The sequence below is a fragment of the Colletotrichum costaricense genome (genome assembly GCF_030867565.1).
Source record: "Colletotrichum costaricense strain IMI 309622 chromosome Unknown Scaffold_21.1, whole genome shotgun sequence".
Taxonomy (NCBI): Eukaryota; Fungi; Ascomycota; class Sordariomycetes; order Glomerellales; family Glomerellaceae; genus Colletotrichum; species Colletotrichum costaricense.
In genome coordinates this window covers 277,475-293,629 of record NW_026848250.1, presented here as the reverse complement: position 1 = coordinate 293,629, position 16,155 = coordinate 277,475, and the positions used below count along the sequence as shown (strand labels likewise).

The following is a 16,155-nucleotide window of genomic DNA, read 5'->3' as shown; positions in this document are numbered from 1 at the left end:
CAGCAAGTTTCCTTTCGAATGGCAATAATCTGACAATGTGCATATGGGCACCTCCACGGCGTTGGAGGATTGTCATGTCGTTTATAGTTTGACATTGATGGCTTTATAATGCTACAGAGAATTGATAGTAGTACAAGTTGACTTGTGCGCTCCACGGCGGCCCTGCAACCGGAATTTGGTATGGTGATATGCAGAGACTATGACCCAAAGCCACCACAACGTACAAATGTGAGATGTTACAACGGCCAAAACACCATTTGATATTTTTGATACAACCCACCGAATGTGCAGACTCTCCAAGCTGAACGGCGGGCCATTTCTGACGTGTGAACCCCTTTACTCCATCTTGCCGCCCGTCAGCTCCTCGGCAATCGACTTCTGCCTCTTGACGGTCCTGTCCTGGTCGCTCGTCTGGAAGTCGATGGCCCGCTGCTGCGTTCTCAGCATGTCGTCCAGCATGGACTGCACCGTCGGCGGCTGTCCCCAGACGTCCCAGGCGTTGTCGGCGTCGTGGGCCATGGACTTGCCCTGGCGCTTCCAGAAGTCCTCGGAGAAGAGCTGGTCCAGGTGCTTGCCCAGCTCCTCCTCGGTGACGATGAACTTGGAGGCGTTGATGTACAGCTCCATGAGGGCATCCTGTCTCGCCTCGCTCTTCTTGGCGGCGAGCCTGGCCGTCCGCGCCTTGCTAGCGTTGGCCTGGTCGTAGCGGTCCTTGTTGGGTGCGACAGAGGCAGACTCGACAAGGGAGGAGAGAACGGAGCCGCGGGTGAGGCGGTCGTCTGCGCGCTCGGGGGCGACGGCGGCGCGTTGGTGGTCGCGGAGGCGGCGCTGTCTCTCGGCGGTGACGGTCTCGACGCCCTCCTGCTTGCGCTGGTAGAGCCCCTGAAGGGCGATGCCGAGGTTCTCGCGGCGGGACTCGGCCATGCGGCGGCGGTGCTCGAGGCGGGAGCCGGGAGGGGCGGGCTTCGTGGACGAGGCGCTGGTGGGCGCGGGTGCGGTCTCGAGGAGGTACGAGGGCTGGACTTTGCGGTCGTTTTCCTTTGCTGGGAAGACGTCGCGGGGCGTGGGGAGGGTGCCCTTTACGATGGGGGGCTTCTCCTCAGAGGCCTGGGATTGGGGCGGCGTCGGGACCTTGATCCAGTCTGGGTGTTGGGGGGGCACCTTGAGCTGGGCCGTCGTGGAGGAGAAGGGTCGTGTGAGGTTGAGGGTGGCTTGTCTGGGGACGATCGTTGTCGGGAGGCGCGTCAGCCGCGCGCAGGAGCATCGTGACGACATTGCAGCCGGCTTGATGGGGTGTTCGGGGCCGTAGTCGCCTGGTTGTGAAAGGGCTGTCGGCAGGCGGGTTTGGGAATGGAGTCAATTCGTGGCTTGAGATGGGCAAGCTGCTTTGCTGTCGGGACGGTTGAACCTGAGAATTTCTCGATGGCGGCCCTGGGTTGGATAGGTATACGCTCGGGTGTGCAGTGAGTAGCAGCTCTGCGCTCCAAAGTTCTCCTTTGCTCAGTTGAGATTCCCGGTCTCTGAGGAAGATGCGAAAAAAGGGCCAGGCATTTGGGGGTGAAATTTGGAGCTGCAGCTGCGGAGACACCCCCTTCTTGCCTGTGGCATCGTTCATTGGCTCTTCGGTGCAACGGCGGTTATTCGCCCCGAAGTGCTCCAGAAATTTTCAGCAACTCCACTAAAAAATTCCCAAGGGACCCCACCACCCGCAAGAGAAAGAACTTCCTTTTTACTGCGCTTGAAGCTCCAACCTCCTTCTCTCAATCCTCTCTAAAAACTTCACCGACTCCAACTCCCGCCCAGTCTACCCCCTTCTCCCTCAGTCTTCCCTTTCTTTTCAATAAGGTCGACGACTGGGCGAGTTCGCGGTCACAAAAGATGGGAACCGGAAAGAAAGAGGCGAGCCGAAAGGTTCGCCAGGGCAAGACCGGCGATGGCATGGGCAATGTCAAGGTCAAGGGCGAAAATTTCTACCGGTAGGTCTCCAACTCTCCCTTGGCTCGGTATGCGCAAGCAGGTTGCTGACGTTACAATGCTACAGCTCTGCCAAGCGGGTGAGGCAGTTGAACATGTACAAGGATGGCAAGCCTCAGCGCAACGCCGACGGCGAGATCACCAAGGCTGCCTCCTTCCAGAGCCGAGAAATCCCTAACGCCCGGATCGAACCCAACCGCAAGTGGTTCGGCAACACCCGTGTCATCTCCCAGGAGAGCTTGACGGCGTTCCGGAGCGCCATGGCGGAGAAGACCGCGGACCCTTACTCGGTCCTGCTCAAGAGCAACAAGCTGCCCATGTCCTTGATCAAGGATGGTGCCGACAACGTCAACGGCATCAAGCAGCACCAGGCCAAGATGACGATCGAGACGTCCTCCTTCGGAGACACGTTCGGTCCCAAGTCTCAGCGGAAGCGCGTCAAGATTGGCGCCGGTTCCATTGCGGATTTGGCTGGCGAAGTCGACAAGGATCTTGACAAGTTCAACGAGCTCCAGGAGCGGAACAAGCTGCTCAGTGGCCAATCCGGTGGCGCGGACGAGGACGAGAGTCACGTCACCTTGTCGATCGAGCCCATCTTCAACAAGGGTCAGAGCAAGCGTATCTGGAACGAGCTGTACCGTGTGTTGGATTCTTCCGACGTTGTTATCCACGTCTTGGATGCTCGCGACCCTCTGGGAACGAGATGTCGCAGTGTCGAGAAGTACCTCCGCGAGGAGGCACCTCACAAGCATCTCATCTTTGTCTTGAACAAGACGGACTTGGTGCCTACCAGTGTTGCTGTAAGTTTCTCAAGCTCATTATTCTGTCCCCCCATCCCACACCCCAGTGTCTTTGTCAGGAAGCGTTCCGCACTCTTTGAGTGCTTACAATGGAAGTTCTCCGTTAAACACTGGGAAAATCGAGGGCTGTCTCGCTGTCCTGGTCCTTGGATCAGGGCTGATGGGATCCGTTTTGGATTTCCTATCATGAGACAGAATTGCTTCCGATGAGTTGAAGTCTGCCAGTGCTCTTTCGAGCCTTTCGATGGTGGTATTTCTTAGTAGTGAAGCATACATACCTTCCAGATCATTTTTGATTCTTGAATTATTTGCTTCATGCAGAAGCTAATTCGATACAGGCCCGTTGGGTGAAGCACTTCTCAAAGGACAAGCCTACGCTGGCGATGCACTCTAGTCTGACGAATCCCTTCGGAAAGGGTAGTCTGATTGAGCTGCTCAGACAGTACGCCAAGCTCCACAGCGACCGCAAGCAGATCTCTGTTGGTCTCATCGGCTACCCTAATGTCGGCAAGAGTTCCATCGTCAACACCCTGAGACAGAAGAAGGTCGCCAACGTTGCACCGATTCCCGGTGAAACCAAGGTCTGGCAGTACATCACACTCACCCGCAAGATCTGTAAGTCATCGTTCCATTCCTTTCGACGTACTTCAACATAGAACTAATCTGTCAAAGACATGATTGATTGCCCTGGTATTGTGCCGCCGTCGCAGACCGACACCCCTCAGGATCTTCTCCTGAGAGGTGTTGTTCGTGTTGAGAACGTCCACAACCCTGAGCAGTACATCCCTGCTGTGCTCGAGAAGGTGAAGACACATCACATGGAGAGAACATACGGACTCAAGGGTTGGACCAATCACGTCGAATTTCTCGAGATGCTTGCCCGAAAGGGTGGTCGTCTGCTGAAGCACGGAGAGGCCGACTTGGACGGTGTTGCCAAGATGGTCCTCAACGACTTCATGCGTGGCAAAATCCCTTGGTTCACTCCCGCGCCTGTTGAGGAAGAAGGCACGGAGACTCCCGAGGGCATTGAGGGTCGTGGCGGCAGGCTTGGCGAGATGCCCCAGAAGCGGAAGCGTGACGCAACTGATGTGGCCGAGAGCGTGGCCGATACGTCAATGGGACCCTCCAGTGACGAAGAAGAAGGGGACGATGAGGAGTTTGAAGGTTTCGGGTCTGACGATGACAAGGCTGAGGGCGACAAGTCCTTGGCCGAGGCATCTGAAGACGCAGGTGAGGCCTCAGACGACATGATCCCGCTGGATGACATATCAGACGATGACTCTGCGAGTGAAGATGGTGGTGACGGCGCTGCCTCGGAGACAAGCTATAACACCTCGGTCCGTGCTGTATCGGATCGTAGTGCTAGCAACGCCTCGAAGAAGAGAAGAAAGACCAAGACGTGAAATCCTCAGGCGAGAACCTGCTAGATGAATCTCTTCCGCTGCAACGCCGAAGTTTCGGCAGCCTCACCAGTACAGGTGGGAAGCGGCGAGTCCACTTGAGTTGGGGCTGACTCGGAAAAAAACAAAACGAAACGAAAAGCGAGTTTGGCCGTACGGTCCGCAATCGGGGACCTCCAGGAACCGTCAGGCCTTTGTGCTGTGAAAATCACGGGCCAGCCAGGGCAGTTGTTTCACGATACCTCAATGTTTCTAGACATTGAGGCTGTTCAGCGTCGGCACCTGATTGCGGCTCTGCCGTGGGACGCAGATCCCGGGTTTCCGCCCTTCCCTGTTTCTCCAGCTAAGCACGGGCTCCAGCCGCGGGATGTTTCCCAAAGTTTATTCCCCCGCCATCTCTATCGAGGGATGTTACGCTCAGCGTTGTTACCGTATGATACCCCCAAATGATCTATCTCGATTGGCAAGTTGCCATCTGTAGATAGATATTGTCCATATTCAAAAGCCTCTTCAAAACGAGGTCTCTTCAGTTCAGAAAGAACCGAAGTCGAAACAAAAGAATGCAGAGATAGACATTCAATGGATTGGTCGCCGCCAGTCAGACAAGAATACAAAAACATGATTCACCGATGAAAACTTTGTTCCTGTGCCCTCTTTCCCCTCATGTTCCCTCTTTCGGCTTCTGTCGTTCCCTTTGTCGGTTGTCTCGCCGCGACGTCGGCCCTGCAACTTGAGCAGAAAAAAACAAACAGACATCGGCCAACAGAGAAACGGGGATTCGATGATATTGATTAAAGTTCCGACGTAAGGTTCCTCGTCACGACTAAGCAGGAGAGTTTCCCTCAACGTCCACCCGTCTCAATTAGCGAACCTGGCCCGACTTGACTCTTTCCTCATTGAAAAGCAAAGTTTATTCTTTCTTTCGCTTGTGTCTGCAAAGGAAGGATTTCCTTCTTTTCATCTAGCGTGGAAACGGTCCTTTTCTTCTTGGCTCTCCTACTCTATCTGGCACTACCACCCCCCCCCTCCCCTCTCCTTCCCCCTCCATCTCGATTGCGGAAAGAGAAGTGTGTCGACGATCGTCTGATGACTATGAGTCGTGAGAGAAGGTTTATTTAGAGTTCTTACAACCTCCTTCTCCGATTCGAGACTTGGAGGACTCAACTCAACGACAACCAACACACACATACACACGCAGGCGTCTCTTTGGAGGAACAATTCCGACGAGAAGGCAAGTCTCCGTCGACCCCACGTGGACCGTGTAATCCGATGTTTTGCTTGTCTGGTTTCTCTCGCCCTCTTTCCTGTTCCCTCTCTGCCTTGGTTTTTGTCTCTTGCTGGATGGCAGAACACCCCTTGCCCTTGTCCACATGTAGGTACCTCACCTCACCTTACCTTACCTTGCTGGGCACGCTTCTTTCCAATCTCCTCATGATGAGTCGAACATCGTGGAAACCAAACACACCGGTCGGTCCGTCACACCCCTCTTCCGCCTCCTCTCGTCCCCTCACTTCTCGCCCAACGGTGTGTGTGCCTTCCTTACTCGGATTTTCTGCTCTCGGGTAACTAGTCAAGCCAAAAAAGACTGTTTCGTGTTCGCCAGTATTGTATGCGAGGGTGGGTGTGTGTACAGATGTTTGAACCCCGCCTCGCCTTTCCCTTTCGTAGATCGAGACAAGAACGAGGGAACTTCGGCAAATACTCAAACTTCAGGGTGATTTCCAAAAGCATAAAAAGATGAAAGTCTTCCTCCCGCTAGAGTGTTAATCTCCTTACCTCCTCACCCCTTTCTTTATACGAACACCACCATCCAGCATTCGCTTCTAGTTGTGCTGGAAGAAGGATCAAAAGGCTTCTTCTTTTTTGTAAACCTTACCCAGCACATCATCCTTTTTCTCCCCCTGAACACGGGCCATCATCACGAGGTTGTTACTTTTTGTTTTTACCTCGGAGCCCTAGATTACGGGTTGTCGTCATTCCTAGTAAAACCATCATCAACTCCTAGTCTCTAGCAGACGTGAACGGAGCAACACACATCAAAGTACAGCATAGGAGGACCAAGAGGAAGAAGATGCGTCTTTCTTTAGTTACAGTTGTATCCCTGGCCACGAGCTCTCTCGCTCTAGCCCTCGTGCCCAGGGAGACTAACAACACCATGGATTCGGAACATAACCCCGGAGGTGGAGGAGGAGGCGGCGGTCGCGGCGGTGGAGAGTGTAAGGGCGGTGATAAGCCGCCCGGTATGCCCGGCGGCGGCGGCGGCGGCGGTGGTGGAGGTGGAGGTGGAGGTCACGGAGGCGGCGGCGAGGGCGGAGGCAAGCCTGGTGAAGGCGGCGGAAACGGTGGTGGAGGTGGTGGTAAGGGTGGAGATGACTGCAAGGGCGGTCACGGAGGCAAGCAGCCGCCTGGTATGCCTCCCGGTATGCCCGGTGGAGGTGGTGACAAGCCTCCCGGCATGCCTGGTATGCCCGGTGGAGGCGGCGGCGGGGGCGGTGGTGGTGGAGGAAAGGGAGGAGATGACTGCAAAGGAGGCAACGGAGGCGGTCATGGAGGTGGTGGAGGCGGGGGCGACAAGCCGGGCGGTGACAAGCCTGGCGGCGGTGGAGGTGGTGGAGGAGGAGGAAAAGGCGGCGGCGGCATGACGGAATGCAACTCGTTCCGCATGCGAGCCAAGGGCTCCGTCTCGGGCTGGGTCGGCCAACTGGAAAGCGGCCAGCTGAGAATCGGCCTCGAGCCCGTCATCCTCCGCATGGAAAAGGGCGAGATTGTCGATACCCGCCGACGCGGCATGTGGTGGACTCGTAAGTTTTGAACCATTCTACCCTCCACTTCCAATAAAACAGATGGACTAACATATGTGAACAGCCCCTACCGAGACACTCCAGTGCGACCCGGGACAGAAGCCCGACAAGGGTTGGAGCGTAGGCTGCGACGGCAAGATGACGTTCCAGGAGCAGACGCGGTACTTCCAGTGCGAGGCCGAGAACCAGACGTACAACCTGTACAAGAAGAACGACCAGGGCGTCAACTGTGGTGAGATTACGCTCTACATGAGTGGGTGTGGGCGTGGAGAGGGCATGGGTGATAAGCCTCCTGGCGGCGGCGGTGACAAGCCCCCCGGAGGGGGAGGCGACAAGCCTCCCGGAGGTGGTGGAGGTGGTGGTGGCCACGGAGGCGGAGGAATGTCTCCTCCTGCTAATGGGACGTCTACCCCTCAGAACGGAACCAAGCCTATGCCGCCTCCTGGAAGGTGATTGTTGAGGTTAAGGAAAGCAATCTTGACCTCCGGCTGAGGCTTCAGATGTGTGTTGAGCACACTCTGACTGATTAAAGATTGATGTAGAAGGCATCAGTCTTGGGGATGGATCGCTTCAACGCGGGACCACGAGTTTGTTCACGCTTTGCATGCAAGATGTCCCGTATAAAGTAATACAAGGGGAGGATACTTTTCCTAATAAGTACATGTACTCATAAACGCTTCGTCGCGATTCTGATGGCTATTCAGATCTGAACCTCATAGCCAGTTCCCAAAGTAAACCTTGTTCTCCAAGTGAGGAAGAGTTCCATCCAAACTCCTATGACCCAAGTATTGACGATTAATAATCATTCGTCAAAATTTAAATCGCAATATTCGAAGAGACCCGGCTGATCCTCGTCATCCTGGTTCGGAATACCAAGAATGTCATTGGCTTCCTTGACCCAAGACGGCGTCGGACCCGTATTAGGTATCGCAGCCGGGACATCATAGTCATGAGCCATGACAGATTGATTGCCTTCGCCAAGCCTAGCGCCCATCCAGGCATCCTTTGCATTCGGATTGAAGCGCGGATCCTTTGTTTCCTCGACCTGAGGCGGGGGCATGGCCGGGTTCTATCCGGGACCAAGCACCCACGAAGCGGCGCTCGACTCTACAAAGCCAGTGAACTCGCCCTTCCTGCCCCACTGGGCGGTGCCAGTCTCGCAGGGCTCGACGTCGAGAATGGCTTCGTTGGTGTGGATGTCGTACGTGACCATGTTGCCGTGGGCATCGGGGCGTGTCTCGGCGATAGGGTTGGGCTCGCCAGTGTACGGATCAATGAGGCAGGTGAGGCGGCCGATATCGAAGGGGCCGCGGTAGCCGTTGTGAGCGAGGGTGCGCGCGTTGCCGACTCTGACTGCGATCTCCGCTGGAGGTGGCAGGATGTGCCCGAGTTGAGGGCTCTGGAGCAGGTCCAAGTTCCAAGCCGGGCCCGGGTTCGCGAGCAGGTCGTTCGGGGGCAAGGAAGGAGGCGGGTTGTTGGCTGCGAATGTGTTCATGGATGAGAATGCGTTGAAGAGTTCGTTCGGAGACATGGGAGGAGCCAGGTGGCTGAACGAGGAATCGATATTCATTCTCATGCTGCTCTGAGTCTGATGAACTTGGCTGCTCGAATGGCCGCGGTTTGTAATGATGAGCTCATCGCTGCTCGACTCGTCGGTGGTGCTCTCGAGCGACGGAGGTGGGAATTTGACACTTCGGAGGGCAGAGGGGATCAGGGGGCTGCTCGACTTCAGAAGCTTCTCCCGGCTGGTCATCTTAACGACTGAGGCTCTTCGGTTCTTGTCCATTTCTGTTCTCGAGATAGTAATTAGTGATATGAAAAGACAAGTAAGAGATGATTAGCTAGGATGGGACGAATCTCACGGAGTCGCGCCTTCAAAGGGGCTTGCTGCCCGGACGAAAGCGCTGCCACCATCGGGTTCTGCACCGGACGGCCACTGGGGCTGAATGTCGTCACATTCGCTGCGATTGATTAGCGGAGAAGCGGGCAAGTTCATAAGCATGGAGGTGAGACGTACGCGACGAGTGCTGCGGAGATGAGAAATTCATCACCGAGTGCTGGGGGACCCCGATCGGGCCGACGGGACTTGAAGTAATGGATTTTGCTATGTTGATTCAATGAGAAGTGCATCAGATAAATGGTTTTGGCTAATGGGATGAGACTCACGAAAAGAATGTCGCAGAAGGGATGGCGGTATCGTCTGATGAGATGAAGTTGTAGATTGGATGTTGGGGCATGAGACCGCTGGGCTCGCTAAGTTTGATCAGCGAGAATTCGACCCGGCCAAGGAGTATGGGAAACGTACCGGGGCGGAGTTGTGAAGGTGAAGAAGGTCTCAGGCTGGGACGGGGAGGTATCGGCGCCTGGCTACTTGGAGCTCTCCCAGCAGGAATGCTCGCAGGAGCAGCGCCGTCACCGCCAAATGGGCCCATGAATGCGAGAGGAGCACTGTCATTCATGCCGTTTCTTACCGATGTCTCGATCCAATGCCTTACAGTCGTAGGATTTCCACGTATCTGATCCCCTTGATTCTGGATTTCATCTTCACCTGGGTGTCTTGTGTCCTTTAGGTTGAGCCTTTCCAAAATCTTAGCCAGGGTCAGGGTCTTCAGCTTTTCGTTTTGCTCCATCGGTATGCCTATGGCGGGCAGAAAATGACTCCAGTTACTTCGAGTAACGCGAATATTTTCGTTTCTGTAATTCTACTGCTCGTTAGCTTCCATTTCTTGGAGGCTCTGTCATCTTGTATTTCGGTTAACGTTTGATTACATGTCGATAACTTACTTGTCCAAGGTGAAATATGATAAGAAAGCGGGAGGTAAGAGAGGGATGAACATGTGGAAGAGATGCGGAAAGTAAAAGCGAGATGGATTATGGGAAGGATATAGCTTAAAGGCACGACTGCTTAGCCGCCGTTCAAGGCCTGTATTCTAGGCCCGTGAGATATCGAGGCACCGAGCCTGACTTCGAGAGGAGTCTTGGACACTGTGAAAGAGTCTTGCTCCGAACAAGGACGAACATCGTCTGGCTGGTGCATTCCTATTGGGTTGCCGTGGCTATGGTGTATGACCCCAGCTTGCTTATCAAGGGAGCATGAGGCCATGAAGTTTTTAAGACCTCGATTCCTTAGACGACTTGCGCAAAAGAGCAAAGTGTTGTGCTCGCGGTGATCAAGTCCTGCTGCGACACGTCGATGCTACAAGTCAAGTCAAGATGAGACTTGAGAAGACTATGGGATTCTGGTTGAGACTCGATACAGAGGATGACGAGTAGCTCCCAAATAGAAAGGCGAATAAAGATGTAGCAAGTAGTATATGGGAGAAGTGACAGAACAAATTAGACGGCAGCTTACCGTACATTTGTCTTTGTTCTCATTGTTTCGACTCTCCCTGTGCATGTAGTAAGACTCCATATGTATCCCAGCATGCAGAAAGTCACCAAGAGAAAGGATGGGGATGTGATAAAAGTAAGGAAAGATGACTTGAACCCTTTTGTGAGCCAACAGTCCCCGAACTTTACATGTACTCGGGTTCTGCAAACTAGAATGAAGAATAGTTGAATCTTCACCGTGTCTATCAAAATATCTCTATCATTTGTGGTTGGATGAAGTCGAAGAAGCAATGCTCCTCGCTCTGAAGGCTCTGATCGTCATCCAAGTCATCAAATGTAGTCTCCAACTCCAACTCAAACGTGCCAATTCTTTTGTAAGCTGGCACACCATTCAACGAACTTCCCCCATTCATCTTGACCGGCTTTAGAAGCAGTCCGAGTATCGTCCAGTCGGCAGAGTACCCGCGCACTCTCTTGATCTCCAGTGCCCTGTAACCCCCGGAGCCTGCAGACTTGACGTCTACCTCATCTAGGCAATCAAGATGACAGCTGATGTTTCTGGTACTCATGAGCTTCGTCCCTGAGTCAAGAACACCTTGTGAGCTCGGGGGACTGGCTATATCAAAGACATTTTCTGGATCGTCCCTTGAGTCTCCTGTGGGATGATTGATGATGGTGGCTGCCGCAAGCCTCCCATGAAGTCTAAGCCGACCTGAGTCGCCACGGACGTCGCCGTAGGGCGCTTTCTTGTTCACCGGCTCGGCAGAAATAGATATGACTTCGGCGTGGTAGACCTCCGTCGCATCCGTTACATCGCCTTCGAATGTAGGGATTTCCCAACCGTCACCCAAAGCCACGTATGCTCTCACACTACTATTAACTGCGAACCACGACCACGAAGGCCCCTGATGGGCCGCCGCCCGATTTCGTCGCTCATCTTGCTCCACTCTCCAGAGCAACTCGTCGCGGATGCTCCTTTTCCAGAGACCAGCGGCGTATTCATCGCCAGTCAACACAGCAAAGCGCTCCGCGACCCCCGACATGGCCAGAGCGCGATCAGTGTTGAAGGACAGAGTACGGCTGGTGTAGATATCTACCAGTGCGCCCCACGGGGATGGAGTCTTTGAGCAGGAGCCCCAGTTGAAGGAGTCCTGCCTGAGGTCATTGGGCTCTGCAATCTTTCTCCAGCCGTCGGTTGCACCCTCACCGACGTCGAGGCCGTATAGCGTGTCGTTCCCGGTGATTGACGGAATTGGTTCTTGACAGCTCCATCTAGTTTGCCGGGACCCGAACTCGACGATCCTGACAGATAAAAGACGTTCTTGAAAAGTCCACCCCCGCTCGTCAATAGGTTCGTGCCCTGTCTCCATCTCGACCAAGGTAATCGATCCCAATTCGCCCTTTCCGGACTGCCAGGAGAGAAGAAATGCTTGATCAGACTCTTTGAAACACTCTCTGTTCTGGAGAAACCCTTCCCACGCAGTCTTGGCTCTGGATGCCATAATGGTGAAGGACGCTTGACCGTAGATGTACGGCATCTTGGCGATTTCCAAAATCTTTTCGTCGTTGCCTTCATCTTGAATGATGCAGAGAGCATCGACCCAGACATACTCAACTCCGAGCTGCGAGCAGACTTTGACAGCGTCCTGTATCGTCCGAGGCAGTTTTTCAAAGGAAATATCCTTTGTGAATGCCTCTAGCGTAGCCGTCTCGCATTTCACCGTCTGGTTGCCGCCCCAGCAATAGCTCAAAGCTGCGAATCTAGGTAGAGGATTTAGATTCGCCGTATCTTGCAACCGCAGCGAATAGCTCCGTGCTCTAGAACTGTGATCAATATAGATCAGCCTAATAGGCCTGAGTGCCGACGGCCCAGACTGCGTCTTCAGCTCCTGACACCTTTCGTGCTTATCCTCGCAATCTGCCAGCCATGACTTCACTGCAGGCAGACAACACGCAGGATCATTCTGTATCGGCCGCGTCCAGAAGTCTCTGGCTGCCGGGTTATCATGAGGCGTACATATCTGCAGACCCTTGACCGTCCTATATGAGACGAGCTTTGTGCGCGGGTCCCAAAGCCCAAAGAATTCTATAGTCAGGACGTCTGGAGTGTGGTCACCACCAATACGGAATGGGGGGTTCGTCTCAGCTACGAGTACATAGTCGACGTACCCGTCGCTGCGGCCCTGGACGGCGTGGCGAATGGAAGGAAGCCTGTAGTCCGGGTCCTTGTCAATCTGGCCGTGGAACTGCTCGAGCTCTTCGAGGTCCATCTGGTAGACCTCGCCGGATATGTTGTCGACGCATTCGCCAACGTCTGGTCGTGCGATGCACTCCCCGTCGAGTATCCAGTCTATAAAGGCACATGTTTTCTGCTGGGCTGTGAGAAGATCTGTGAGACTGGTGTCGAATACGATCTTGTTCCACCTGGCGTCGTGTCTGTCGCCCCGATTCCGATGCGGGATATCGGCTTCGCCGTGGATGACGAGGAGCCTGCGACACCACTCGCATGAGTGAGACCCTGGTGATGGTGAGGGCATGATTGGCGAAGACATCTCGTTATCAAGGCATCATAGTATTGGAAGGGCCCTGAGAGCGAACTCGGCAAACATTGGCCGTGATAACGAGCTATTGGGTTGACATCGTAGCCTTACCATCGGCGAGGGATGTGGACTAGATTGAATCCGCATATCCAATAGGCACTTGACTGTTGATGCGCGATTGTGGATGCCTGCAGACTTATGCATGTCAGACTATTGACCGGGGGCTAGTCAATTCAAAGGGTGCCGAAAAGTGGTCTCGATTAACACCTAATCGAATCAGTGGATCTAATCTGCAGCCTGAAGATGGCGATGAAGTTCCAGAAGTTCCTTCGTTGAAGAAGAGTGTATTCATTATAATTACTATTCCAAACCGCGAATCACTCACTTCTTGAGAAGATCCTCAACCTGCGAGGTGATGTCCACCATCGGGAAACTAGTCCTGTTCCCAGAAGTCGAGCCCGCAACAGGAGCATCCGCAAAGAACTCCTCAACCATGAACAGACTGTCGCCGACTTGCACCGGAGCAGTGACAATCCCTCCTTGAGCATCGGTGGAATTATTCGGTACCGTGCCAAGGTGCTCGGCAGACTTCCAGGATCCATCTTTCGACCGCAAAACAGTCACGCCTTTGGTATTCTCGGCGATAAGCAACACCTTTCCACCGTACCTTGGTGGAAGATAGATGGCATCGGTGCCCGCTAGCGTCACATTCGGCGATCTCGGTACGAGCACGGGAGCGCCCTTGTCCGCTTTCATGTCGAACCGGTAGATCTGGGCGTCCTCGTTATTGTTGGACAGCAGGATATTGCCAGTGGCTGCGAGGCCGGAGAAGCCCATTTTCGTGTGGTCAATCTTCACGGGGAGGTACCACGGGACGACAGCAGAGCCTTGGCGGTCGACTTTCATGATTGTACCCGGGAACGAGCCAACGACGTAGGTGTTTCCGTGGGTGTCGTGCTCAATGTCCTGGAAGCCTCCGTATGCCCCTTTGGTCACAGCTGTGATGTTCTTGTTCCATAGGACCTGCTTCTTTGCCGGGTCGTACTTGATGATGAAGTTGTCACCCGACACGTCTTTGCCGCCGGTATTGAAGGGGGCGGCGGCGTCGACTACAATCGAGACTAGTTTGGTGCGAGTGTCTACCTGCACGCCACCAATGTGCAAGGCAGGGTTGTGCGTGATGCCATCGAACGTCAAGATGTCTAGGACGGTGTCCTTGTACGGATCATAAACTACAACGCTAGCGTTGAACAGTGATCTTGCCTCTGCCTTAGCACCATGATTCATGTCTGGGCTTGTACATATAAGCTTACCCAAAGTAGACGATGCAGTTGTTGACGTCCCAGTCCGCATTCTCGGGATAGAGTTGGTACTGTTGAACGACAAAGCTGCCCTTCTTCAGAGGCGGACATTGTCTCGCTGGCTTCGGTGAGCTTTCTGCTTGAGAAATCATGCACAGAAGGAAGGCCAGAGCTACTGCTACGTGCTTGAAGCTTCTCATTGTAAGCTGCGTTGGACGCCACGGGCGTCACGGCAAGTTGCAGAAAGTTAGGAACGAAAGTGGTGAAAGCAATGACGGAAATAAGACTCTGGGCATTTTCAGCTACTAAGACGGATGACCACCTCCTAAGTATCATCTTTAGATGACGATGAACATGGGTCAAGTAGGCGACTAGACTCCGCTCTCCTCGAAATCCAGGTGGACACTGCTCGAAAGAGCTGCTAGTGGTCATTTACTCATATAAATGCTTGCATTCTCGTCGTGAGGAGAGATGTTGAACGCCACATGGTGCCTGGGACAGGACCCTTAATTAGAAGGGATGACCTTGGGTGGCCCGAACCCATCCGGCACCGTCCCTGGACGATAGAACCGGCAGTTATGAAAGCATTGTCTGGGCGTTTGAGGTGACAAGCAGGTTCCGGATGTCGACATCGGCAATGGCCAGACACACAAGCTTTGATCGGAAATTGGATGAATATCGACTCATTCTTCAGTGTTGCATTGGAGTCTTGGGCTACTCAGATTGCGGGACTTCGTCACTGAGGTCTTCATTAAAGTGACTGTAAATTACATCAAGGTTGGTAAGCATTTATTCAACTCGCTTGGGCAGTTTGTCAGTCAACGTAATATAAGAAGCTCAACGGCAAAAGTAAGCAAGGTGGCACTTCCACGTATGAGGAGTTCGTGGTTTTGCGCTGGCCCACTTGGAGATAGAACTGAGATGCTCGGCGAGCCCTGTAGCTTCCCCTTTGATAGCCATTAAGTTTGCAGCAAGGTCCACCTGTCGAACTTTACAAAGTTTGACGAAGCTTTGGGGAGAGGTGCCGACCAATCAATCCGACGTCAGCGAGGCGGCGCAACGTGGAAGCAAGGAAGAGTCGTAGCAGACACGGTTGTGAAATCAAGATTGAGAGGCTTTGAGGTCACAAAAAGACCAACTATGTTACGGAGGCTGATGAAGCATGTGAGGATGGCAATCGGATGCAAAAACACTGAATTGATGAAAAGCCCATGAAGATTTGCAAGTGAATGAATGTTCCTTCCTACTTTCCTGTGCTCCTTCCTGCGTGCAACGGTTGGACCCACTTGGCGCGCTGTTAAGCTTCTGGCCCTTTCTCGCTGGTTTATCCAAAAGGGGACGCAAGGTACCTACCTTACTTGTAGGTAGCTAGGCGATAAGCGGCAGGTACCTATGTAAACAAATAACGGGTCTTCGGCGCTACCTAAGCTGCCGCACTGCGGGGATGCTTCTAGCGGGGTGTACTGTACCTAAGTATCTCATTCTATGGTTCTTGAATGCTCCAATTCTTCCATTCCCATATTCCTTTTCATCAGGCTTTCTTATTATCGTCGACGAGACCGCTCTGATTCGATAAGAAGATGCAAATACCCTTCCGCTGATACTAATTCGGTTCATGCTTGATTACTTCCTGGTCCTCGCCCTTTGGTAAGACTTCTCAGGTCTTTCTAATCGCCGTTGCGCGGATCCAAGCAATTATTCAACAAGTGGTCAGCACTTGGAACTCTACTACCACCCATCACCTTGCCAAGACATGCCAATGAAATGACCCGAAAGGTCGAGGTCGGCCATCGGGCGAAAACTAGCAGGCCACCAGGTCTGGGTCCATCTCTCTCTCTCACTCCCCGTACCTCTTCCATCCAGGCGGCAGCAGCGAGACACGCATCTCGACTTTCACCAGCTCCAGCCTCCTTGCTTCAGACAAGGGCCCCAATCATATACGAAGTCCAATAGCGGAATAGGCCGTCTCGGCTACACTTGGTAGAAGCAGTCATCGTCACATCGGCCGC

General features: G+C 53.7%; 6 protein-coding genes across 6 annotated transcripts; 2 read left to right on the top strand and 4 right to left on the bottom strand.

Annotated features, from left to right (window-relative positions):
• Positions 1 to 336: 336 nt before the first annotated feature.
• On the bottom strand, positions 337 to 1,275 carry CCOS01_14595 (uncharacterized protein; the record flags this gene model as incomplete). The annotated part of the gene is made up of 1 exon (XM_060462738.1): positions 337 to 1,275. The coding sequence occupies one exon, from the start codon at positions 1,273 to 1,275 to the stop codon at positions 337 to 339; it is 939 nt and encodes a 312-aa protein (XP_060306569.1).
• Positions 1,276 to 1,680: 405 nt separating this feature from the next.
• On the top strand, positions 1,681 to 4,177 carry CCOS01_14594 (NGP1NT domain-containing protein; the record flags this gene model as incomplete). Its single annotated transcript, XM_060462737.1, has 4 exons — positions 1,681 to 1,976; positions 2,042 to 2,774; positions 3,113 to 3,389; positions 3,447 to 4,177. Coding segments are annotated over 4 exons (2,037 nt in total), but the record flags the coding sequence as incomplete, so codon positions are not given.
• Positions 4,178 to 6,329: 2,152 nt separating this feature from the next.
• CCOS01_14593 (PAP2 superfamily protein) lies at positions 6,330 to 7,428 on the top strand (the record flags this gene model as incomplete). Its single annotated transcript, XM_060462736.1, has 2 exons — positions 6,330 to 6,975; positions 7,040 to 7,428. The coding sequence occupies 2 exons, from the start codon at positions 6,330 to 6,332 to the stop codon at positions 7,426 to 7,428; spliced, it is 1,035 nt and encodes a 344-aa protein (XP_060306567.1).
• Positions 7,429 to 7,777: 349 nt separating this feature from the next.
• Positions 7,778 to 8,035, bottom strand: CCOS01_14592 (uncharacterized protein; the record flags this gene model as incomplete). The annotated part of the gene is made up of 1 exon (XM_060462735.1): positions 7,778 to 8,035. The coding sequence occupies one exon, from the start codon at positions 8,033 to 8,035 to the stop codon at positions 7,778 to 7,780; it is 258 nt and encodes an 85-aa protein (XP_060306566.1).
• A 9-nt stretch (positions 8,036 to 8,044) lies between these two features.
• Positions 8,045 to 9,605, bottom strand: CCOS01_14591 (uncharacterized protein; the record flags this gene model as incomplete). Its single annotated transcript, XM_060462734.1, has 4 exons — positions 8,045 to 8,763; positions 8,838 to 8,917; positions 8,993 to 9,079; positions 9,142 to 9,605. 4 exons carry the CDS (start codon positions 9,603 to 9,605, stop codon positions 8,045 to 8,047), a joined length of 1,350 nt encoding a protein of 449 aa, XP_060306565.1.
• Positions 9,606 to 10,550: 945 nt separating this feature from the next.
• CCOS01_14590 (uncharacterized protein) lies at positions 10,551 to 14,346 on the bottom strand (the record flags this gene model as incomplete). Its single annotated transcript, XM_060462733.1, has 3 exons — positions 10,551 to 12,795; positions 13,231 to 14,085; positions 14,159 to 14,346. 3 exons carry the CDS (start codon positions 14,344 to 14,346, stop codon positions 10,551 to 10,553), a joined length of 3,288 nt encoding a protein of 1,095 aa, XP_060306564.1.
• Between the last annotated feature and the right edge of the window lie 1,809 nt (positions 14,347 to 16,155).